Genomic DNA, 26,647 nt, shown 5'->3' on the forward strand with positions numbered 1-26,647 from the left:
TTTTAGTATAACATTGTCCAGTTCCACAAGACTTCCAAATGTTTTTCTTGTATCCAGCAGTTTGCCCAAGTACTTGACAGCAACTTAAAACAGAGTAACATTGCAATCAATTATAGCTATTAAAAGGAAGTAACTAGTGTCATTCCTTTCTAAACTATATCAATTGTTGACTAGCTGCATGAACTACAAACTAGCAGTAAAAAATAAGGAGTATTCCTGTTGCTTCTCTTGTTGCTTTATGTGGTCTGCCACATGTGCAATTACTCCAGCTCCAGCATTGTGAAACCATTCATTCTTTACCTGTTACCAGGAATAGTGATCATATTAGAAACGGATAGAAATTTTGGAACCTTAACATATTTTCCAGGACTTTACATGGATATTGTTATGGGCGAAGAAAGGCCAAAATGCTGAGTGAAAGCTAACATCAACTTTCTTCCAACTGAACTGCTGTAAGCCACGTATCATTTCCTCTGTTCGAAAAAGAGTACTGAGATTCAGTGTGCCGTAAAATAAGCAGACGTAAGGGCTTTGAGATTCATTTTCAACTGTCAGAAACAGCTTCTTAGTAATATTACCTTCCATAATTTCATGGTATTCCAATGTGGTCTGTGCGCTGGGTGCATTTTGAGCTGCCTCCTTTGCTTTGGCTGCCTCAGGAGGGAAATGGGGACCTTCAGATGGAACGGCTGGACAATATTCCATATCTACAACATGCTTGTATCCATCCAAAGATCGCCGGGGAGGCTGCAAGTTTAAGAAATCTTTAGACTGATAGAGAAACACATTCATCCTGTTATAATGAACTCCTAAAGGATTTTATCAGAAAAGTGTCTTTGAAGGATGATTCTACTCTGCATCACATTCCCCCACCAAAGATGGTCCTATCATGATAAATATGAAATATGATAAAATATTTTTGCAAATAGTACATCCTACTAGAACTAAAAGTATGTACACACGGCACGACTAAAATAGCTACTGCAAAAATCAAGACTAATAACACAAATGATCCTTAGATTTGCAGTGTTAGAGGAGAGAACAGAAGAGCAGCCTTTTAAGGAAATAATATCTACACTGCTTCCTTCATCCAACAACATGCACATAGTCTTTCTTGGTGGTTAAACTGCATCGAAGCTACTCCAGTTTTAGTTCAAAAGTTAAATCATTGTATATTTTTCACTCGGAAATCACAATAACTCACCATGAAAATAGATCTAATTTTTCTCCAGAGAATGAGAAAATGATTGACATCAAACACAGGAAATAAGGAATTAAATTTCCAATTCAAGGAAACTGCCAGATCTCTCATATTCACTTGAAAGGTCCAAAACCTGCAGTTTCTGACTTCATAATAAGACAACATAAAAATCAAGGTTCCCCTGTTTTCAAGAAAACTCAATTGATTGTAACACCTACAAAGCAAAAAATTTGATAAGCTCAAGTTATGTGGTATATCTCAATGAAAAGATACATTTAACCTATCCATGTGCAGCTTATCCGATATCGAAGAAACTCTTGCACATAGTAAGCAAAATACAAGGGGTCCCTGTTTTTTGGGAATGTCAATAAATTAGTCTAACTTTCCGGTTTTATTTCACCAACAAGGCAAAATGTATAGAACTAAAGCTATAGGTATCCATCTGATACGCCTTCAAGTATTGCTACAATCCAAATGAAAATGATTAGCGGTTGCTGGACAAGAGATTACCGGGGTTCTTTTTTCACAAAATTGCTGTTGTGCTTTTCATCCTAATCTCTCGTGTTTGAGCTAATTTAAGTTCTTATACAGTCACACCTCTCTATAATAACCTTGTTTATTCCGATCTTTTGTAGTCTTTTACAGTGATCAGCTGAACTACACCTATAACAATATTTGATGTTTAGTTCTTACTTGGTTGTTTCAAAGAAAGATACCCAAAAACTATTCTTTTTCCAATTTGTTTATATTATAAAAGATAATAAAATTATTTTATTTTAAAACCTCAAATGATATTCATATTTCACTAATTAAATAATTAAGAAAGCTAATACAATAATAATAAGGTGGAACATATGGAAAATGGCAGAATACAAAAAGTCCGCAATTTCATCTTTTAATTTCTCTTGTTCCAAGCTACCAAGAGTTTTTGACATTCCAGAGTTCTCGTTGGAACTCATAAAATTTCATAAAGTTATGTTTCCACTAAACTATAATTGTTAGAGTATATTTGGTTATTATAAACTACTCCAATAAATATATAAATATTTGAGTAAGGCCGTTATAGAGAGGTAACATAAAAATTGTGTTCCAAAGAAAGTTTGTCTGTTATAGTGAAATGATGTTTTAAAGGTAGCTGTTATAGAGAGGTTTGACTGTATAATCCTATCGAGTATGTTTGACCTTGAAGGAGTGTTCCATATAAAGTAGACAAATCTAGCACACTGTCCACCTGCCACCACCGCTAATATGGGCCCTGATAAGAAGCTCCACAGTCCCTGTCGCCGGGACCAACAACTCATCCACCAACACCCATCCTCCTTCTACAAACTCACAACCTTGCAGGATTTGGGGGAAGTTTCAAGAGGTTTGAGGAACAAGGTCAGTGATGTAGTGTGGAAAAGGCAGCAAAAGTTAGTGATGTTATTAAGAACCCACTTAGTTTAGTTGTCTATTACAAAAATTCTGGGGTGATTTGCACGATCATAAAAGTAAAAGCAAGTTACCCAAAAAAGCAAGGGTAAAAGGTGCAAAATACGACTGTAAATATATGTTTTTCCTCTATGTGCTGTGAAAGCTAAAGGTTCCACTTAGATCTGAACTCAGCCTGCAGGAATCAGAGTCCAATGTACTGATGACTAGACTGTGGAACCATCGGTCGAACTCTTGTAAAATGATTATATATCTACAGATCGAAGTAACTTCACAAAGAGGTAATCTATAACAGTAAGCATGCAGTCAATGTGTGAGAATTTAAACAAAGTTACAGAAACTGGTCTATGAGCATTTTTTTTTTTTGAGAAGGTAACAATTTTGTATATTAATATAAAGACTTCACTGAAATTGTGAAGTCACCCATAATTACAAAGTAAGTGCCCATACAAAACTAAACAAAAAGGACACTATTCACCCTTGTTCTTCTTACAATGAATCTAGTGCATCTAAAATGGATTCATGATGCTCCAAAAGTTTTCCTTTACACCAAAAATAAAAAAAGAGCTAAACATTTCATCTTTATCTTCTGGATGTTGCTGAAATTTTCTTCAAAGCATCTTTGGTTTCTCTCTTCCCAGACTGTCCACCATATACAAGCTGGGACAATTCTCCATCTCTTTGTCTCTCGAAAGTGCACCCTCTTTATTCCAGCTAGCTAGCATATCAAGGATTCTTCCCGGCATTGCCCATAGAATTCCCCTTAGACTGATAAAAATCCTCCATCAAGGAAACTGTATAGTGAATGTGCAATGCAAAAAGAGATGGCTAATTGTCTCTGCCTTTTCTCCACCTAAGTAACACCTAGAGCACAATTGGAATCCTCTTTTTGTTAGGTTGTCTTGTGTTAAAACTGCTTCTTTGGCCAATAACCATGTAAAGCAAGCAATCTTGTATGGAATTTTTACTTTCCATATCATCTTCCATGGCCAGCATCCAATTTGATTGTTGGATAGATTGTATTCCTTGTAAGCACTCTTAACTGAGAACTTCCCTTGTCCCTTCCCTTGCCATATGATAAGATCTTGACTAGCATTGATGCCACTGAACTGTTCCAAGATCCTATAGAACTCAATCACTCTGTCAATCTCCCAATCATTTAACATTCTCCTGAAAGTGAAGTTCCATCCCTGGACTATCCATACCTCTTCTAAAGTTGCTTGTTGTTGCTGATTCAGATCATGAATGTCAGGGAAAAGTCCCTTCAGGGCTCCTTGTCCTAGCCAGTTGTCATTCCATAGTGATATTTTACTTCCATTTCCAACTTTGAACTTTGATTTGTTGATCACTTTTGGCCAAAGGTTTCTTATTTTACTTCCATTTCCAACTTTGAACTTTGATTTGTTGATCACTTTTGGCCAAAGGTTTCTGATTGATCTCCACAGGCTGACACCATATGGACTTCTCACTGACTTGGTTGTCCAGTTTCCTTCCTTTCCATATTTCTCCCTGATAACCTCTGTCCACAGTGTTTGTTCTTCTGCCGCCAGTTTCCATAGCCACTTCATCATCAAACTTTGGTTCTGCACTTTCAAATTTTTGATTCCTAGACCCCCTGCCTTTTTGCTAATAGTCAAATCATTCCATCTAATCAGATGGAACTTCTTTTTCTCACTGTTGCCTTCCCACAGTAAGTTCCTTCTTAGAGCATCAATTCTCTTCACTACATAGACTGGAATTGGGAACAAAGACATCATGTATGTAGGCATGGCATCAAGTACTGAATTGATCAGAATCAATCTACCCCCATGGATAGGTATTGATTTGTCCAATTTGCTAGTTTCTTCTCACATTTCTCCAGCACAGTATTCCATATACCTTTTGACTTGCTTTTTGCACCCAAAGGCATCCCCAAGTATACAGTTGGTAGTTCCCCTACTTTCTCACCCAGAATATTAGCCAAGCTTTGGATTTCCAGTACCTCATTAACTGGGTAGATGAAACTTTTCTGCCAGTTAATGTGTAGCCCAAATATTGCTTCAAATAGAATGAAGATTACCCTAAGTATCTTTACTTGTTCTCTTTCAACTTCACAAAACACTAAGGTGTCATCAGCATACTACAAGTGTGATATCCTCTTGTTGCTATCAGCTTTACTACTCACTTTAAATCCCCTAATCCAATCATTTGTTTGGGCTACCTTTAACATGTCATTCAATCCTTCCACGGCAATAATGAACAGAAAAGGAGAGAAGGGATCCCCAAGGCCCATCAAAGAGACCTTTTACCCCTGCCAACTCCCACCAAACTTTCCTCCCTCTTTTTTCTGTCATTTGGAGCATACACCACTGAGAGGTGCCATGTATACTCCTGAGTCTTTCCTGAAAATTTGCAAGTGATAGTGTGAGCTCCAATACAAACCACCTCCCCCTCCCATACTCTACCATCCCACATTACTATAATTCCCCCTCTTGTCCCTCTAGCCTCTAGTTGAGCAAATCTTACCCATATGTTACCCCACAACTCCCTCACTAAATCCCTAATATCCCCCTCTATTTTTTATTCTTGAAGACACACAATCCTTGCTTTCCAACTAAGTAACAAACTTTTAATCACTCTCCTTTTCCTAACTCTATTCAACCCCCTCACATTCCATGATAAGATATTTACAATTATTAATTATGATTCAATATGTACCCACCCCCCTACTTCTAGTTCCATTGCTTTTAAAGTTACTCCCGATTTCCAAAGCTTTTAACTCATTGGCTCCCTTTTTCTTTGGTGTCTGGGTAGACTGTGTCACTCCTTTCTCTTTGTTGGTCTGTCTTCTGCTGTCTATTTTCATAAACAGCTCCAGTGCTTCTCGCTCACACCCACTGAAATCTACCACAAATTCCTTGCTCAGTTTTATAATATTCTGGTGTACCCAGATGGACACCTCAAACTCCAAGTCTTCCTCTGCCTCTAAGACCTGTTGGTTGAGAGGCTCAACTTCTTCAATTGCCCAGTCCATGGACCTGTCATTTTCTGTTGCATGCAGTTGCATGTTGTTATAGTTCTCTGAATTTTCGTCTTCCTTGTCATTCTCTGTAACAATTGTAATGGCATTCTCCTCAAGTTGGCTTTCTTGTTGTTTTCCTTCTTCTCCATCCTCTTCCCTCTTTTCTTTCTCTTCATCTTCTAATTTTTCATCGTTACTAATATTGCTTTCCTTGGTTGCCTCCGTCAGAGACAAGCTCTGTTTTTTCTTGAATGGGTTATACTGTAGAGCTTTTATTTCATCATTAAGAGGGTCAGTTATGTGGATTGGGTTGGGCTTGTAATTGTTCTTTTCTTCAGATATCACTTGGGCCAAAGAACCTGGGCCCAAACTCCTTTTCTGATCAGCCTTTTTAATTGTTCCTAAGCCCTCACGTGACTGGTCACGTGCTTTTTAAGGTTGTACTGGTTTGAGCTTCCCACGTGCCCTACTTGAATTTTGAAACCTCGAGCCCCACCCCCTGCAATTAGGTTATTTTCCTTTACCCGCTGGTTTGAGACATTCTCTTTTACCCACTGGTTGCAGCTCTCATCTTCTTCGTTCTCCTCAGCACTGGACCTCACCGGCGCCTCACACCATATCTGAATCTCGAACAAAACTCCTTCGACCTCTATTTTCACTGTTTTAGGGATCAAAGTTCCATCTCCTCTCACTTTTATTCTTGCCCATTTCAGATGATTCTTGAGTTCTGTTTCCTCTTCCGTTTCGAGCCATCCACCACAAACTTCACCCACTTCTTTAAAAACGTTTTGAGACCATAGATGGAGTGGAAGCCCTATTATTCTAATCCACATCTGATTTATCCTTTTGTTTCTTGGAACCGTTCCCACCATTGGATTCCACCATTGGAGCTTAACTTTGTCCTTCTTCCGGTACCAGTCATTTTTCAGCACATTGTCAGCAGCAATTTTCGAAGGAAATTCAAACAAAAATCTATTCTGGTCCATTTCATAGATGTTGATTCCATTAGCTTGTTTCCAGAGCTTTGAAGTCCATTTACGTACTTCCGATAAAGTTACCATTTCTGAATTCCCTTCTGAGATGAGACCCACCAGACATCTGTCTAGGACCTCGTTGTGAATTTGGTCTCCAGTTATGTGAATAATGCCTCCATCTCGTTGTATTTCCACTTCATTCATTTCTCTATTGGCCCATTTATGATTCCTGACAGTGTTTGAGTACAGTAAGCCCTCTTCAACCACCCTATGAGCTTTAAAGGCATTCCTTCTTACCCCACTATTAATGACCCTTTCAATTTTTGTCGCTATATCCAACCAACCTGAGTTGAAAGCCGCCTCTGGTACAATAATGATCGATATGTGGACCCTGATAATGGTTATATAGCGACCATATCTATTAAAGTTTCTCGCACAGTCTCTGAAAATTGATCTCTGTTTTTCCATCTTTTGACATAGTTTCCTTTCTCCCTTGAAGCTTCCTTCAGATTCTCGCATAGCCACACCATCGTCTTTTTGCTAAATGCAGTCCTTATAAAGTTTCTTCCTCGTTCAGTCCACCCGAACCAGTCTTCAGCATTGGTTGATCGTCTCTCTATTTCGTAGGATTTGAATCCCATTGCAAAGTATATGATATTCTCCGTCATAATTCTATGTACATAAAGTTCCTTTTTCTATCTATGAGCATTTAACAGCCAAATCACGTGTTCTTTGCTAAAGTAGAATGTCAGGAGGATTATCTTTGAAAGTAGTGAAGTGAGAATATTAACTCCGCCCCTATAATAAGTTTCAAGCCTCCAAAAAAGAAGAGGGTTGTAGTACGTTGACAGTTAAGAAAAACTAGTCAATTTATGATGAATCTTAAGCAATATTGAATAAGTTGGGACGTGCTTGGTATTGGACCAAAATGGATATTGAGGATTTAGATAGCCAACAACAACTGACTTGGAATTGAGGTGTAGTTGTTGCAATGAATGGAAAATACTACTTCGGTGCTTCATTTCTCCATATTAAAGCAACAACAACCCAGTGTAATCCTACAAGTGGAGTCTGGGTAGGGTAGGATGTACGCAGTCTTACCCCTACCCTGGAAGGGCAGAGAGATTGTTTCCGATAGACCCTCGGCTAAAGAAAAGATGGAAGAAGCACTAATAGCAAGTAATAACAATACATGATATTTAGAAAACTAAATCCAAGATAGCAAAAGAGAATATGAAAAAAGTACTGATAGTAAGTAATAATAGTACAAGATATGCAGTGATAGCAAACTAAGGTAGTACTGATGGCAAGTAATAACAGTACAAGATATGTGGTAATAGCAAACTAAGGATAAAGAGATACCATACTAACAATAATACTATTGAACTAAAGAAGACAAAGGGAAACGCTCGACTACCTACTAACCTTCTACCCTAATTCTCAACCTTCACACCCTCTTATCAAGGGTCATGTCCTCGGTTAGCTCAAGCTGCGCCATGTCCCGCCTGATCACCTCTCCCCAAGACTTCTTTGGCCTACCTCTACCTTCCTCGTATCCTCCAAGGTCAATCTCTCACACCTCCTGACTGTGGCATTTGTGTTTCTCCTTTTAACAGCCCATGAGAATAGAATCATACTATAGAATGCTAATACAAAAATTACCACTAAAGTTAACCAACTTAAGCCTCTTTGAAGAGAAACACAGCTTGAACAGAAAGGAAACAAAGTTTGCATGACAGAAAGGAAAGCCCTTGTCTGAGACATCAAAACCTCAGCACTGAGTGTTTCATGATTGCAAATAATCAATGTCTATTCCAAAACATAATGAAAGCTTAAACTTTAGATCTGAACCTTGTTTAATTACTCTTTACCTGAAACAGTAGCTATACTTGACCTCACACCAATTTATTCAGACTAACTACCCGAATTCATAGTGCGATATTGTAGACATCTAATCAGAATGAATGATTATCTCCTTGAAAAGTAATAGAGTATTTAATAATTATAAGATTACCTTGAAAAGTTCTGTCTCCCTTCTTATAGAGGATGTACGCCAACCAACCATATCTAGATTATGTCAAGAAATTAGTGCAATTACTGCAACGGAAGTAAAACTAATACTAGGAACAAACAAAAAAATACTTTAGCCAAAAGAGAAAAAAGAAAACTGATATATATATATATATATAAAATTTAAAGGAAATATGAAGCTTGAGAAACTACAAGGAGATGCAAAGGATACGGTCATAAGAGACATTAGCATAAAGAACACGACATTTGAAAGCACCGAGGGCCGATCTGCAAGAAGGAAAAAACATGTGTAAGAAGCATAAGGATGGAATAGGAAACTGCTGCTCGGGAATGGTAGAAAGATTTTTTGACTCACAAAAATTTACCATCATCACAGTCGGATGCCATTCTAAGTAGAAGAGGTGGTTTGTTGGGCTTGCCCTCTGTGAGGAAGAGCTGACTACCAGTTCGACCAGCAAAAATGGGAGCAACTGGTGCTGCAAGTTTCTCTAATATAGGAACTCCCAGGAGAAATGGAAGCTAAAAAATAAAAGATAATCAACAGTCGGGATGTCAAGAGCCAACATAAATAATCACAACGATTGTTCAAATCTTGCTGGAGCCATTTTCTTACAGTTGGATTATATAAAAACACTTGCTGATGAATAAAACCTACCAATTACTTTCCCGGATTTGTATATCCTGTGACGCAAGGAGGGAAGATAACAGGACCCTAAAACATCACCTGTTTGGGGTCTTTGTTGACCTAAAGAATTTATTGCAGATATGATAAGCTATTTTTTTATCTGTCATATTTCCTTCTTGAATAATACCAATAACTCGATTATATTGGTTACATACCTTTTATATTGCATAATAAGAGTCATCATTTATATTTTTGACATCCCTAAATGGCATCTACTTTCCTGAAACAAGGATAATTTCTAGTTTCTTTGGAGTACTTTTTAAATGTAAACTATCAATTTGTGCTTCTTTTGCCTTCCAATAAGAAATAAAATACATGAGTACTTCTTCGGTTTTTGTATCAAATAGTGTAGTTACCAGCATTGATCTAGAAAATGGACCTTAATGAAGACGGTAGTTAACTAAGGACAAGAAGATCAACACATCATAGTAACAAGTCTCTTTTGAATTATTTTCAGAAAACAATTGTGAAGATAAAGAAAATTTTAGTCTCTAAGGCTTTGGTCAAGTAGTAAGAGCACAAAACCTATGTGTGGGTTAGCCACACGTTACAAGTTCGAATACAGTTGTCGGCAAAATCATGGTATTTTCAGTTAAAAATTGCTACAGATTGTTGATTAAGCAATCAGGACAGTGGAAAGCTTCTTGGCCCTGGAAGATGATATGGAAGACAAAAGCTCCTGTCATAGTAGCTTGCTTTGGGCAGATAACAGCTTGCGGGGCATGTTTAACTGAGAATAACTTGCAGAAGAGGGGTTTTTTTCCTATGTAGCAGATGCTATGTTGACATCTTTTTCCCCATTGCAGTTTTGCCAGACAATGTTGGGATTTTATTTCTAACAATTAGAGGTATTGCTTGGGATTGCTACATAATCTGTAGTGAGGTCCCACCTCTCTTTCTCTTCAAACTCTCTCTCTCTCTCTCTCTCTCTTTGAACTCTCTAACGAATCTTTCTCCGCCAATGACCAACAGCCGCCGACCACCATCCCCAGCAGGTAGGCCCCTTCTCTCTCCTCTCTCTCTCTCCTCTTCTCTTCCTTCTTTTTCTTTTCTTTCTTTTCTTCTCCCTGAGCTGTTCTTTCACCACCAGTGACCGACGGCGACAAACATCCCACCCCTTCTCCCTCCTCTCTCCTTCTCCCTCTCCTTGTATGTGTGTGTGTTTGCATCTGTGTACAGTGAACAGGGCCGGCCGAACCAGAACTATTCCGGCGAGATACAGCCACGCGTCGGCGCATGAGCAACCATACAGTCAGATTTCCGGCAAGATTTTCCCTCTTTGGTGGTCGCCTCCTCAAATCAACCTGGCCCACCCAATTTCCAGCCAGTTCCGACGGGATACAGTCATTCCGGTCAGTTTTCCGATGAGCTCCATTGTTTCCGTCGACCTCCATCCATCCAGGTGTCCTCTACTGTAATTCCTCCTGCCAAGGAGTGGCAACATCGTCTTGACGTCTCCGACTACAATCCAGGTTCTATCTTTCTTGATTTGCTATATTCTGTTTCGCTCATTCGTATTTGCTTTCCTGTCCTTTAATATCGATGCTTGCATTTAGTCCCACTTGCCTTTCTTTAACTCTAGAACCGCCGCTTGTTTTATTGTCATTTTTAGTAACCCCTGTTGTAGTGGCTCTGATGAACGATGGTATATTAAGGTCATGTCCTCCGTTGGGGCTGGGGGTGAGGGTCAAGTGGGTTAAGGGAGCCTCTAGGATGAGAGTTGGGTCTTGGAACATAGGAACATTGACGGGAAGTCTATAGAGTTGGTGAAGATTCTCAAGAAAAGGAGGATCAATATAGCTTGTGTCCAGGAAACCAAATGGGTACGGATTAAGACACAGGATGTGGACAGGTTTAAATTGTGGTACTCATGAGGCTCGAAGAATAGGAATGGCGCAGGCATTTTAGTTGATAAGAAACTCAGAGAGCAGGTGGTAGAGGTTAAGAGGATGAACGACAGGATGATGGGATTAAGCTAGTCGTTGGAGAGCTTACTTTAAACATAATTAGTGTTTACACACCTCAAGCGAGATTGGGAGAGGAGGCCAAGAAGCGTTTTGGGAGGATTTGGATCAGGTTGTGAGAGGTATACCGCTCACTGAGAAGCTATTCATAGGATGAGATTTTGATGGCCACATCGGGACAACTTCAGGGGGGTATAACGTTGTTCATGGTGGTTTTGTTTTTGGGGATAGAAACAAATGAGGAGTCTCGCTTTTGGATTTTGCGGAAACTTTTGAGTTTGTGACAGCTAATTCGAGTTTCCCGAGGAAGGAGGAGCATTTGGTGACCTTTCATAATATAGTGGCTAAGACTCACATAGATTACTTACTCCTTAGGAAGGGTGATAGAGTTCTTTTGTAAGGACTGCAAGGTTAACCCGAGTGAGAATCTTACAATCTAAGATAAGCTCTAGGCGATGGATTTAGAGATTAAGACAAAGAGGAAAAAGAGGACTTTATGCGACAGGCCAAGGATCAAATGGGTTAGCTTGACTACTGTCAGAGCTCAGAGGATGGGGGAGAAATTGGTGGAGATGGGGGCTTGGGGGTGTAGTAGGGATGCAAACATGTGGCATAAGACCGCTAGTTTCATTCGGGAAACAGCTAGAGAGGTTTGGGCGCCTCGAGGGGTAACGTTGGTAGATATCGAGAGGATTGGTGGGGGTACAGAGAGGTCCAAGGGAAAGTGGAAGGCAAGAAGGCCACGTATTTGAAGTTAGTGGAGCGCAAGACGAGGAAGATAAGCGGACGCGCATAGGAAGAGGCATAAGGCGGCGAAGAAGGAGGCGAAGTTAGCGATTACGACAGCAAAAACATATGCGTTTGAATGCTTATATGAAGAATATTGAGGACAAAGGCGAGGGTAAGAAGCAGTACAGGCTAGCTAAGGTGAGAGAAAGGAGGGCCCGAGACCTAGAACAAGTGAAATGCATCAAAGACGAGGATGGCAAAGTATTGGTGGAAGAGGCATACATTGGACGTAGATGGCAAACATACTTCCATAGACTCTTGAATGAAGAAAGGGACATAAACATCGTGCTGAGTGATTTTGAGCACTCCTAGAGTAGTCGGGATTGTGGGTATTGTAGGCGTGTAAAGGTTGAGGAGGTTGAGGGGGCTATGCGTAAGATGAGCAGGGAAAGAGCGACCGGGCCAAACGAGATCCTGATAAAATTATGGAAGAGCCTAGGAAGGGCAGCTGGGCTCACTGGGTTGTTTAATGTCATTTTTAGGATGGCAAAAATGCCCGAGGAATTAGGTGGAGAACAATGATTCCCTTGTACAAGAACAAGGGTGATATTCAAAATTGCAATAACAATAGGGGTATCAAGCTACTAAACTACACTATGAAAGTTTGGGAGAGGGTGGTGGAGAGGTGAGGAGGGGTGTGTCCATTTCGGAGAACCAGTTCGGATTTATGCCGAGGCAATCGACTACAGAAGCCATACATCTTGTTAGGAGATTGATGAAGCAGTATAGGAAGAGGAAGAGGGACTTACATAAGGTGTTTGTCGACCTAGAAAAAGCATACGACAAAGTCCCAAGGAGATTCTGTGGAGATGTTTGGAGGCTAAAGGTGTACGCGTCGCATACACTAGGGCGATTAAGGGCATGTACAATGAAGCCAAGACCTGGTAAGGACAATAAGAGGAGGCTCGAAACATTTCCCATTCGTGATGGGGTTGCACTATGGATCAGCGGTCAGCTCGTTCTTATGTGCCTTGGTGATGGATGAGTAGACGCGACACATTCAAGGGCAGGTGCCTTGGTGTATGTTATTTGAAGATGACATAATACTAATTGACGAGACATGAGGCGATGTTAATGCTAAACTAGAGGTTTTGAGGAAAATCCTGGAATCTAAAGGTTTCAGGTTGAGCAGGACTAAAACGGAAAACTTGGAGTGCAAGTTCAGTGACGTGACTTTGGAGGCTTACGTGGAAGTGAGGTTGGATACACAGTCATCCCAAAGAGAAAAAGTTTCAAGTATCTTGGGTCTATAATCCAATGTAATAGGGAGATCGAATATGATGTCACACATCGTATTGGAGCGAAGTAGATGAAATAGAGGCTCGCATCCGGCGTCTTGTGTGATAAGAATGTGCCACCAAGTCTTAAAGGTAAGTTCTACAGAGTGGTTGTTATACCGACAATGTTGTAGCGGGCGGAATGTTGGCCAGGCAAGACATCTCATGTTTAGAAGATGAAAGTGGCGGAAATGAGGATGTTGAGATGGATGTATGAGCATACTTGGAGAGATATGATTAGGAAAGAAGATATTTGGGACAAGGTGGAAGTGACCTCTATGGTGGACAAGATGCGAGAAACGAAGCTGAGATGGTTCAGGCATGTGAAGAGGAGATGCACAGATGCACTAGTGAGGAGGTGTGGAAGGTTGGCTATGGTGGGTCCAAGGAGAGGTAGAGGTAGGCCGAAGAAGTATTGGGGTGAGGTGATTAGGCAGGACAAAGCACATCTTCAGCTTACCGAGGACATGACCCTTGATAGGAAGGTGTGGAGGTCGAGGATTAGGGTAGTAGGTTTGTAGGTAGTCGAGCATTTTTCTTTTTCATACCTATAATTCTTTTCCATACATGTAGTACTGGTATTATTTTTGTATTCCTTATTCTTAGACTTTTATTAGAACATGTTGTTTCTTTTGCTTCGATTATCTTATTTTTCTGGCTGTTGTTACTGCTTTTCTTTCCGTGGCATGGCTTCTCCATTACCGTATCTCTTTTTCAAAACTGTTGTGTTTATACTTTCCTTGAGCCGAGGATCTATCGGAAACAGCCTCTCTACCTTCACAAGGTAGAGGTAAGGTCTGCGTACACACTAGCCTCCCTAGACCCCACTTGTAGGATTACACTGGGTATGTTGTTGTTGTAGAGGTATTGCTTGGGTGATACCTCAAAATGTGAAGGGATTAATGGAAAGTTGGCAGCAACAGGTGGTTCCTAAAAAGTATATATGGAGGACTGTTCCATTGTGCATTTGCTGGACTATCTGGCTGGAGGGGAACAAGGCTTGTTCTGAAGGGCAGAGAATTCTTATTCCTAGAACTAAAAATAGATGCTTACAAAACTAGTATTTCTGGTGTAAAAGTAGCCTTCTAGTAAGTCTAAATCAATATATGGATTTTATAGATCTCTTAGGAAGGAGAATGTAATAGGCTGCATGTTATGTACTTTGCTTTTGTGCTTTCTTCTGACCATCTTGGTACGATTTAATAAAACCTTTACCTTATTAAAAAAATGAATCAGGATAAGAACAAAGCCAGTATATGATTAAATGTGTAAAGACAACTGAAAATCATATATTGATGATTTGATGAAATTCGAAAACAGGAACTCTTTTTACACTCAATTTTCCAATAGAACTTTATTATATGCCCTACAAAAAAATTCCGAAGAAGGATTTACCACGGTAAAAAGTCGAGTAACTTCTCAAGGATATATTACCACATATACCATCCAAAGAAATCACATTTACCATAAACCTTGTAATAAGAAAGAACCACAATTAGCATCATAGACATTCAACAGATGGCAACAAGAGAACTAACCTGCTTTTTCCCTCTCACACCAAGATGTGGCGTTGCCAAGGTGATAAAATTGATTGGTTCCAGCCCGGCAATTAAGCCTTTATTTGAGAAGCATGTCATTTTGAAGTTTGCATTAGTTGAAGCGACCACATCATCAGAAGGGTCATTATGGTTGGTTGATGTATAAAGAACAGCAGCAGCATATCTTGCAATCAATCCACCAAGAGAATGAGCTAGAAAGGAAATCTTCTTTAGGCTCTCTCGCTTCTTTACAACCAGCATGACCTGTTCATAATTAGTTGTGACATATATTAAAGGCAAATCATTCAGCAATCACAAGGTAAAATCCGACAACTTTAAAATAGGCATCTAACTTCTGAGAAGCATGGAATGGAAAAAATTATGATTTCAAATCAGAGAAGTGTACTTGGAAACAATTTGACCATTCAGTTTTTTTAAAAAGAAAACTATGATAAGGAATGCAGATTGAACACTTCCATCATGAAAATCAAGAAAGAACTTATTTAAAAATGAAGGTGATAATCCAATTCGCATAACTAGTGGTGCATTAATAAAAGTTCATTGCTAATTCCAAGAAGTAGGCAGAGAGAAGGTCTTTTTACTAGTATTCAAAGAACCATTTGAGATCAGACGAAAGGAGAAAAAATATTCAGATAACTTGGAAAATTCGATAGTACAATATATCATCTGGGTCTGTTTCTTTCAGTTCTTATAAATATGTGAAAAGGGTCATATCCACCACCACAGAACTACTAGAAAAGTCTCCGCATTATGCCATATTTGTATCCCGCTTAGGAAGCCGAGCTTCCTGGATAGCAGCTACCAGGTCGGATTACATCCATTTACAGTTATCTATTATGATGGATAAAATATACCTCTAGAAACTCCGTCTATGTGCAAGCACAATTGGGTCCAAGCTCGAATGAAGGAGGAGGGAGAGAGTAGGTTGACGGCCAATGAAAAAATAGTCTAAATAGTAAACATCTGAAAACTCAAGAATGCTAAATAGAGAAAAAATGAGTACAAACGATTCATATAGCGAGCCCAACAAGGTTGGGACTAAGGGAAGTTGATTGCTTGATTGATTGAGAGTATACCCTATATTTGCTTATTTGCACCAGACTTAGACCTAACTTACACCATGACACTGCGTAGTAATATCACAGGCACAACTAACTCCATGCACCACTTCTTTTACTCACTTCATCTGCTAGCCTTTTCCCAGCTCCATCAATCCCGGAGAAGGTTTTAGTGAAAGTGTTACATGAACTTGCTGCAAAGAAAAGAAGGAAGAAAAAGAGTCAACTGGCAATACCAACTGGCTAACTTTTGGTTCATCATTTAACATATGTTCAAGTTCTGAGATCAGGCTTCAAATTCATAATTATTTCATGAAGAAGAAACCACATTCAACTGAAACTATAGTTTAGTCACCGTTACCAATTCCAACGGAGAATTCATGTCCCATTAGAACTAAATTGGTCGCTATTAATTGTCTTCTTCTCCCTCTTCCATACCCTCTCCTCTTCTTTCCTCCAATCAAAAAGGAGAAGGAGAAGCTATTTTTTATAATGGTGGTGTCAGACCTAGCTTGCGTGCACCTTAACTATTCCAAACGATACCTGCTACCTCCCACTAACAGAGATACTATGTAACTCAGCCCACCAATTAGGTAGATGGAGAAAAATCACCTAGAGTTTCTTGACTCTACTGGGACATGAACACTATTCCCCCAAAAGTATAACTGAAATTTTCCCACTGATCTGGTTCTGCATTAGGGTAGGTTGTCTACATCACACCCCTTGGGGTGCGGTCCTTGCCCGAACCCTACGTGAACGAGGGATACTTTGTGCACAGGCCTGCCCTTTATCTGGTTCTGCATTAGAGAAAAATATCCATATCCTGTTTAACAGGTAACTCCTACAATGCAATTCAATCTTCCTTGACCACAAGGACAAGAATGGAGGAAAGAAGACGATGCAGAAATAACTTATCCTTCCTTGCTGAATGAACAAAAGTTTCTTTTCAAAAGGGATGCAAAGATGTAAAGAATTGGATTCTATGCATAGGATATATAGCTAATCTCATTTACCGTTCCTTAGTAAAAAATAGTTAGAGAGAAGCATAAAGCTTACTTTGTTGTTAATTGTCGCAGTGACTTCATCTTGTATTCAGACAGGAAAACGAGGGCGATTGAAAAGCGCCTATGTTTAATAGACAATAACTTACTAAGCTGTCAGAGTGTGATTCTCTATACCAGAATATAAGTACAGTGTTCGGACCCAGAACTTTCTTCCTGACAAATCTAATAATCATTTCATTTAAAATGCATTAAGATGGTTCCAAATGTTGAAATGTTAAGCATCGAGCTTCCAAAATGTATTGGAGTTAAATATTCTGGTTTACACAGCTTGTAAATTTTGGAAGTGAAGTATTCATAATATACTTTACTTTCACGGACACGACATTCTCATGTGATGGAAGCAAGAGCTTTTTGGCACTTCAGTATCTCAGAGTAGAGTGCAATTGAAGCAAGAAAATCGAAACTATTAAGCAAAAGCAAGAAAGCATGACATTAGACAATTTTGACAGAAAGCTATACCATAGATCACAAAGTTTCTTCCCAACCGCTTTTTAAGCTCTGCTTGTGCATACGTCCAATCACTTGGGCTGCATCCCATGCAAACAACATGACAAGCTAGTTGAGTGCCAGATGCTACTATAAGATCTATGCATGAGATCAGCAATTAGCATAGTACCCATTAAAATATCAGGTACAATATCATCGACAACCTGATGAATTGAGGTAATTGTACATCCACCTTTAGAAGCTCAACTCATGAATACCACAAAAGCATTTTACCCAAAATAGATAAAGGTGATGCATGTCAACCATGGAGAAGCAAGGAGAGAAGACTCAGATAGAACTTCATGCTCCTTCGAAATTCGAGAAAAAGTAAAACATGTTGTAATAATGAAAAAAGACAACTTGAACCCAGACCTAGTATACCAACAGCAATAAACGCAATAATCAAGTACAGTCAAACCTCTCTATAACGGTATCGTTTGTCCGGAAAGTTTTTGGTTGCAATAACGAAATGTTGTTATAGAGAACATATAATATAATATCACATAAAAAATCGGTTCCAAAGAAAACTTGGCCGTCATAGCGAAATGTTGTTATAGAGGATAGTTGTTATAGAGAGGTCTGACTGTACTCATTTGTTATCTGATTGAGATATTTCTCCCTGCTGAAACTTTCTCTTCAGCAATTTAGAATGACAAAGATTGAGCTTGACCAAAGTAAAGAATATCGCCATCAGACAACCCAATTAAGAGACATGTATGAGAGATAAGAACTATAAATAACTGTTACTGCATTCAAGACTTCACACCTTCTATCAGTTATGTAGAAGATACATGCATTATTACCTCTTGAAACTTTTTCTTAGGTTCTACCACATGCACCCTATAAATGCTAACGCTTTCTGTTTGCAGAAGGATAACATCAATTAAGCCCGAACGTATGCTTGGATGAACATGGAAACAGGTGACACACTAGTTTGTTTAACTTTTATCCTAAGCATTTGCCATCTCAAATTGTTGATATCAACAGTGACTCATTCATTATTCACTTTCTATTTTTCTCTTTTGATCCTTCTTTTAAGTACTCTTTTATACTTCAATTAGAAAGTAGATATATGGATGCTACCCTCATTGGGTGAGCAAAGAATTTGCCTACCTTGCCAAGATGCCATGAACAAGAACAAGAAGATGCTCAGGCTTATCCTCCATGTCCAACAACCAACTTGGTGACAAAACACTTCTTTCAATTGAACACATCACCTGGGCTCTAAGGCTTCGATTTCTCCAAAAACTATTTATGCCTGCTGAAAGGGCGGGTAACTTTCTCAAAACTGTAGAAAAAGAATTTGCAAAAAAAAAAAAAAAAAGAATGCAATACTATCCAAAACATCTGTAGCATAAACAAAGATGTGGAGGTTGCAAAAGAGCATATTGCCATCATATCTGAATTATGATATAGAAAGTTAATATTCCAAATTCATAAAATAAGCAGGAGCAAACTGTTGCAACTTGACACTCATTATTTTCCAAAGGACACCACAAACACATAAGACTTCAAACGTTAACATCACCCTTTTTATCAAGCAACCTACCCAAAGTAGAGGAGGAAGCTAGCTGTAGGTACATATCGCTGACACCTGAAAGCACATAACGAGCAATATAGAACTGCCTAAAGCAGATTTCATATATCAGTAAGTCCCTGAAGCAGCTTCAAGTCTTCAACTCTTATCATTTAGCAGATATCCACGCAACCTACATAGGAGGATGGGCTGGAAGCAAGCTACAGCACCGACAAGTGGAAGGACACCACAAGCAACATGGCATTGACTAAAGTAGAGTACTAGAGTTCATTTCCATTTATTTAGAACATAGCATTATCATTACATGCTAGAGCCAAATGATCGAGTTCCCAGAGCAATTTGAATCCTCACATATCAGCGGACATGCTCAGAAATTATTTCTTGACAAACTACACACTAACATAGGGGGAGTGAATTATAAAAGCAATATCTATGTGTCTCAATGAACCAGCAATATCCTGAATTAGTTGCTGTGGCATTTGATAGCTCTAAGCGCTACACGTCAAGGTTTGCCTACAGATTAAAGAAGTTAATTATCTTGTGGATTGTAATAAAAGCACGAAGGCATTATTTACAGCCTACCAATTTTACAGCAAAGACCAATCATTTTAGTTTGAGAAAATTCAATGAAAATAAGATCACCACTAAACCATAGTAGAAGGGTTTCACTAAACTATGGATTCGAGCTATGAAGTACATTACAAGAAAGCAGTGGACTATTCATCTACTGATGCTCTATCTCACAGACATGCAGAACTTGATTAATGCAGCAACATACCTCAATTACAACCTACTTGGACACAGGAGGTTCTAGCTAGATATGAAGGTGATGTGGACATGACTAATAGCATGTTTGGCCAAGCTGCAAAAATCAGCTTATTTTGATAAGTGCTTTTTCTCAAAAGTACTTTTGGTGAGAAGCAGTTTGTGTTTGGCTAATTAATTTGAAAAGCAATTCTGAGCAGCAATTAGTGTTTGGCCAAGCTTTTAAAAACAGCTTCTAAGTGTATTTTTCTCAAAAGTGTTTTTCAAAAAAGTGCTTTGGGAGATGTTAGTTTATAGATATGTATAGTGTAGTCTTGTCCCACATTGGAAGAGGAGTAATATCTCCTTGTAGTGTATAGCTATAAATAGGGACCTCTTGTATTGTATTTATTCATTCAATATATCAATAACATATTTTCTCCCGTGCCTTCTCACATGGTATCAGAGCAATTGTGAGAGATTTATCGCTGTGCGTCATTCCAGCGTTAACCGGGAAGAAAGAACTTAGTCATCGTGTAATTTTTCCGGTGACCTAAGGCTTGTCTAAGTGAAAGTCACTTTCTGTCGGTGTTGTGCTAAAACCAACACCACCATCAGGTAGATCACCCTCCGACTACCAACCCCTTGAAATTTTATCCGGCAGAAAAGCCGCCACGCGCCGGAAACAACTTTTCCGGCGAGGGTTCCGGCCACTTTCCGGCCATTTTTTCGCGAAGCTTCTTCAGGACAGTGTGTTCTCCTCAACATTCCAAGCCTACCCATCTAATTCAAATCAAATTCCGGCCACTTTTATATTTTTCCGGCGTGAACAGTGACTTTTCTGGCCATTTTTTGAAAATATTTCTTCAGGACAGCTTGCTTACAAAGGAACAAATTCCGACAACTTTGGGATTTTCCGGCGAGCTACAGTGTTCCGGCGCAAAACAGTGTTCTGTTTTCCTGCTGTAAACAGTGTTTTTCAAGCTATTTCTTCAGCTACTACTACAACCAATTGTACCTACTGCGGACTTGTCTCCTCTTAGTCAACCAATTGCACTCCGCAAAGGTGTACGATCCACACTTAATCCTAATCCCCACTATGTCGGTTTAAGTTATCATCGTCTGTCGTCACCACATTATGCTTTTATATCTTCTTTGTCCACTGTTTCTATCCCTAAGTCTACAGGTGAGGCACTATCTCATCCAGGATGGCGACATGCTATGATTGACGAGATGTCTGCTTTACATGCGAGTGACACTTGGGAGCTTGTTCCTCTTCCTGCAGGTAAGTCTACTGTTGGTTGTCGTTGGGTTTATGCAGTCAAAGTCGGCCTGGATGGCCAGATTGATCGGCTTAAGGCTCGTCTTGTTGCAAAAGGATATACTCAGATTTTTGGGCTTGATTATAGTGATACTTTCTCTCCCGTGGCTAAAGTAGCATCTATTCGTCTCTTTTTGTCCATGGCTGATGTACGTCAATGGCCTCTTTATCAGTTAGACATTAAGAATGCTTTTCTCCACGGTGATCTTGAGGAAGAAGTTTATATGGAGCAACCACCTGGTTTTGTTGCTCAGGGGGAGTTTAATGGTTGTGTGTGTAGATTGCGCAAGTCACTATATGGTTTGAAACAGTCCCCTCGAGCTTGGTTTGGTAAGTTCAGCACAATTATTCAGGAGTTCGGCATGACTCGTAGTGAGGCTGATCACTCTGTGTTTTATCGGCATTCTGCTCCTAATCTGTGTATTTATCTAGTGGTTTATGTTGATGATATTGTTATTACTGGTAATGATCAAGATGGTATTACTAATCTGAAGGAACATCTCTTTCAGCACTTCCAGACTAAGGATATGGGCAGATTGAAGTATTTTCTAGGTATTGAGGTCGCTCAATCTAGCTCAGGTATTGTTATTTCACAGCGGAAGTATGCCTTAGACATTCTTGAGGAGACTGGAATGATGGGTTGCAGACCTATTGACTCTCCTATGGATCCGAATGCTAAGCTTCTGCCTGGACATGGGGAGCCTCTTAGAGACCCTACGAGATATAGAAGGTTGGTTGGCAAATTGAATTACCTCACATTGACTAGACCTGACATTTCTTTTCCGGTGAGTGTTGTAAGTCAGTTTATGGATTCTCCATGTGATAGTCACTGGGATGCAGTTGTTCGCATTCTTCGGTATATAAAGTCAGCTCCAGGCAAAGGATTACTATTCGAGGATCGAGGCCACGAGCAGATTGTTGGGTACACAGATGCTGATTGGGCAGGATCACCTTTTGATAGACGTTCTACGTCTGGATATTGTGTTCTAGTAGGAGGTAATTTGGTCTCGTGGAAGAGCAAGAAACAGAATGTAGTTGCTCGATCTAGCGCCGAAGCCGAATATCGGGCCATGGCTATGGCGACGTGTGAGTTAGTTTGGGTCAAGCAGTTGCTCAAGGAGTTAAAGTTCGGAGAAATCAGCAAGATGGAACTAGTGTGTGATAACCAAGCTGCTCTTCATATTGCGTCAAATCCGGTGTTCCATGAGAGGACTAAACACATTGAGATCGACTGTCACTTTGTCAGAGAAAAAATACTTTCAGGAGATATTGTTACAAAGTTTGTAAAGTCGAATGATCAACTAGCAGATATTTTCACTAAGTCTCTTACTGGTTCTCGTATTAGTTACATACATGTGTAACAAGCTCGATACATATGATGTGTATGCACCGGCTTGAGGGGGAGTGTTAGTTTATAGATATGTATAGTGTAGTCTTGTCCCACATTGGAAGAGGAGTAATATCTCCTTGTAGTGTATAGCTATAAATAGGGACCTCTTGTATTGTATTTATTCATTCAATATATCAATAACATATTTTCTCCCGTGCCTTCTCACATGAGAGAAGCTACTTTTTTCTGCTTCTCCTCAAAAGCACTTTTTTTCGTCCAAAAGCTTGGCCAAACACTTCAACTTTGAAAAAAAAAGCAAAAAAAGTGCTTCTAGGATTGGAGAAGCTTGGCCAAACAGGCTAAGTCATAGTTGCAGTCAATAATATTAACCCGCATGCAATCCTTGACTTTGCAGAAATGAATGTTAAAACATAGACTGGCAGCACTTGTAAGCTTGGGGGACAGCTACTTAGTGCTACACAGGGTTGTGAAAAGCGGTCGCTTCCTCGCTTAAAGCGAGAAGCGAAGCGAAGCGACCCTTAACCCGCTTCTGCTATATGAAGCGACTCAGGTAGACAAAAGCGTGCGCTTCCCACTAAAAAGCGAGAAGCGACGAAGCGAGAATCAAAGCGCTTCGGTCGCTTCTCTGTTTTAAACAGCTGCCAGCCTATTTAATTAAAACAGAAAGGTGTTCAGTGTTCTTTTATTAAAACACGACCAGCAGCAACAGAGATTCTAAGTAGGGTTCCCTTTTCAACTTCAACAGAGATTCAGCAGCAACAAGTATGTGATGATTTCTTCTTCTTCTTCTTCTTCTTCTTTTTCTTTTTCTTTCACTGTTTCAGCGTCCAAATAGCAGCGAAATGCTGGCGAATTTTTTTTTGGACCTTCGGTTCTTCTTTCTCCGTCTTCTCCTCTTCGTTGAAATGCTGCCCAGTTCTTCTTTCATTATTTTTATGCTGCCCAGTTTTTAACAGAATGGTATACTGCCCTTCCTCTTATTTTTATATCATTTATTCTTAGTTAATATTGCCTTTATTATGTGTTATGTAGTTGTCCTTTTAATGACAATCTTGTAGAAGAATAGGATGCTCATTTTGTGCTTTAATTGATGCTACTCTTTAATTTTTACATTGAAGTATTGAACATTTGCTTACAGTTACACAGTTACATGTGTTGTCTATGCAATATTTATTTTAATATTCTTTTTTTAAAAATTCCGCTTCACTTCAAAAAAGCGATCGCTTCGCTTCTCGCTTCTCGCTTTAAGCGAAATGGGGGTTGTCGCTTTTCCTCGCTTCACGCTCTTCACAACACTGGTGCTACACACCCCTCATCTCTTGGGGTTGGGGTCATTGAAGGATCCTAGCTAGTCAACATATGATGACAGGTGTATTTTACTGGCCTTCAATGTTGACTGATTTTAAGAAGTAGATACAAGATTGTTGATATGTTCCTTAACATTTCACTTGTAGCCCTAGCTTATACTTCATAAGGTTTGGACGAACATTACCACACAGGGCTCCTGAATCGGGGGGTACGGATACTTTTTTGTGGTAGTGAATAGGTATAGTAACTTCGCTCATTTCCTCCCATTGTCAGGTCCTTCCACTGCTCAGCAAGTGACCAGGCCATTTTTAGAAAATATCTACAAGTTACATGGTTCCCCAGATAGTATCGTGACTGACCAAGACAAGATGTTTCTTAGCATATTTTGGAGGGGTTGCTTTAAGGGACCACAGACCGAAATTCTCTTTAGTTCAACCTATCAACCACGAACCAGTAGACAAAAAGGGAGACTGTACAGATGTTTAGACCACCCTAAATGTATGACTCATCATAAACTCGGTTAGTGGTGCAAATGGTTGTCCTAGGCTGACTATGGTATAACACCAGCTTTGTTCAACCCTGCAAATGACCCCATTTAGGGTGCTCTATGGAATTGACCCACCCAAGTTTACTTTTAGAGTTTTTCTTACAGAATAAAGTTATAATGATATACCAGCTACTCCAAGCAAAGGTAGTTGATATTGAAGGTCCCAAAAGATAACATAAAGAACAAGACATAGAGTCAAATGAATAACTACGCAGATAAATGATGTACAGAGAGAGAGTCCTACTATTTAGTGCAAGTACACTAATAATCAATAACTATTTAGCAATAGAAACCATAGTCTGCTACTTTTCTCTAGCCACAGAAGTGTCAAACAAACAGTAAGTTAAATGCCATTGACAATAGGAATGGAAACAAAAGGCTTCAGATAAAGCCCCTATGTAAGAAACAATTTAGTTATTTATTTGAGATTAAAATTGCAAGCTTTGCATCCAAGGGTGCCGCCTAGCGATCGATGAAGCTAGGATGAAGACCATGAGAGACCAAGGTCTGAATTCCAGCAGAGGCAAAATGGTTGAGTGATTTCTTCTCATCTACCTAAATCGTGGCCCCTGATGGAATAGTTGAGGTGTACGAAAGCTTCTTAGCAATAATAAGACAAATTAAGACAGATACGTATTTCTGGCTTATCGCTTTCAACTTAAAGAAGACGAGTTGAATGTTTCAGCTTCAACAGAATATCTGCACATATCTGCTCAAGGCACAGAATTCAAAACAAAGATTTCAGTTGTATTTAGCATTACTATGTTAATCCGTGTATCAGTTGCTTCTGCCTTCAAGCATTAACCAATTTACTAATTGAATGAAATTTAATGGAATCATTACTGCATCCAATTAACGATCAAATTAAAATGCATAAGCGTAGCCAAACAATAAACAGAACAAACACCTCATGTTAACATTCATTTGAGCAAGCACAAATTTCAATTAGAATTTGATATAAGCTGTAAAAGGAGGGAAAATAACTTACCAAAAAAGATGACAAAGTTCTTCCAATTAAAGGACGCCGATGAAGAACAACAGTAAGGGTAAGAGGAGGAATATGGATTGGAAGATAAGAAGGAATTGTTTTTGGAATGAGAATGGTGCTTAAATTGAGGGAAATAATGATGATGAAATATTGGTGCCAATGACGCCATAAATAGGAGTTAGTGATTTGGCCGTCAAATTCGCTGGCGCCGAAGCTTGTTGCTTGTTATGTCAGCATCTCTCCCATTCTTTTCTTACTATATATTACTCCATGCCCATGCCCATGCCCATGCCCATGCCCTCGCCTATAGATATTTTAAAGAATAGATATTGAGGCATCCGCCATTTTTAGGAGATTTCTACTCCTCCTTTATCTCGGGGCAACGAGCTCAAAGGCTGCTTGAGAGTTGAGATGTGCATATAATCTCATATATATAAGCTAAAGATTTAACTTATCTACACTTGATTTTTATCTTTAAATGTAATTTAATATGTTCTAATAATTTTCATGTTTTATTTTTCAAATAACTGGTTCTTACTTTTTAAGGGCAGTTGTCAGGCATTGAGTTTATCTAATTAACAAGTTAATACTATTTCAAGAAGTAGTCTTGAGGTACGTGCTTTGCATTTGCGCGTGTACATATCTCAAGATGTGACGATCTGATAGGTCGCTTTGAATATTAGCCTTTATTTCCGTATTTCGAGACCCACGTTAGCTCCGTTTGATGTTTCTTGGTTTGCGTGCGTGATTTGTGTCGCTTTTGAAATTTTTATGTGAAAATTTTAAAAAAACATGAATTTTGGCCTTAAAAGCAACTTGAGTTGACCACACTCAACATTTTGTGAAAACGGCCTCGGATTGGTATTTTGACGATTCTGGCAGGTCCGTATCGTAATTTTAGACTTGGGCGTATGCCCGGAATTGAAATTAGAGGTCCTATATTGATTTGACTCATTTTGCCGAAAACTAGTATTTTGAATGTTTGAAAATTTCCTAAGTGTGACTGTAAGTTGACTTCATAGCTAACGGGTTCAGATTTTGATGTTGAAACTTGGAATAGGTCTATATTGCTATTTGAAACTTGTCTGCAAAATTTGTTCCAATTCGGAATTGATTTTACATGATTCGGACGCTTAGATATGATTCTAGTTGTTCTTGAGTTTACTTTGAAATTTCATTCATTTTGATGTTCGATTTATAAAATTAGATGTTATTTTGGTGATTTGATTGCGCGAGCAAGTTCATATGATGTTATTACAGTGTGTGCATGTTTGGTTTGGAGCCCGAGGGGCTCGGGTGAGTTTCAGACGCGTTTCAGATGAGTTTGGATG

The 26,647-nt window shown here is 39.2% G+C and overlaps 1 protein-coding gene across 4 annotated transcripts; it reads right to left on the minus strand.

Annotated features, from left to right (window-relative positions):
- On the minus strand, positions 1-25,725 carry LOC107829213 (putative lipase YDL109C). Of its 4 annotated transcripts, none has more exons than XM_075234129.1 (11): positions 25,317-25,725; positions 18,634-18,778; positions 17,494-17,561; positions 16,094-16,164; positions 14,892-15,155; positions 8,994-9,157; positions 8,850-8,905; positions 8,622-8,674; positions 579-747; positions 376-473; positions 1-300 (listed from the first exon to the last, which is right to left on the minus strand). In XM_075234129.1, exons 1-11 carry the CDS (start codon positions 25,483-25,485, stop codon positions 184-186), a joined length of 1,374 nt encoding a protein of 457 aa, XP_075090230.1. In that variant the 5' UTR covers positions 25,486-25,725; the 3' UTR covers positions 1-183. The 4 variants fall into 4 exon arrangements, with proteins under 4 accessions (XP_075090230.1, XP_075090229.1, XP_075090232.1 ...); XM_075234128.1 differs by having other exon boundaries at positions 18,634-18,781; XM_075234131.1 differs by lacking the exon at positions 25,317-25,725 and adding an exon at positions 19,070-19,238.
- Positions 25,726-26,647: the final 922 nt, after the last annotated feature.

The sequence above is a fragment of the Nicotiana tabacum genome, chromosome 17 (assembly GCF_000715075.1).
Source record: "Nicotiana tabacum cultivar K326 chromosome 17, ASM71507v2, whole genome shotgun sequence".
NCBI lineage: Eukaryota > Viridiplantae > Streptophyta > Magnoliopsida > Solanales > Solanaceae > Nicotiana > Nicotiana tabacum.

Coding starts and splice junctions, on each gene's coding strand:
- LOC107829213 (XM_075234128.1), bottom strand. CDS start 25,485: ATGGCGTCATTGGCACCAATATTTCATCATCATTATTTCCCTCAATTT. Junction 8,675..8,849: donor TGCTAATGTCTCTTATGACC/GTATCCTTTGCA, acceptor GACATAATCTAG/ATATGGTTGGTTGGCGTACA. Junction 748..8,621: donor GGGAGACAGAACTTTTCAAG/GTAATCTTATAA, acceptor TTAAACTTGCAG/CCTCCCCGGCGATCTTTGGA.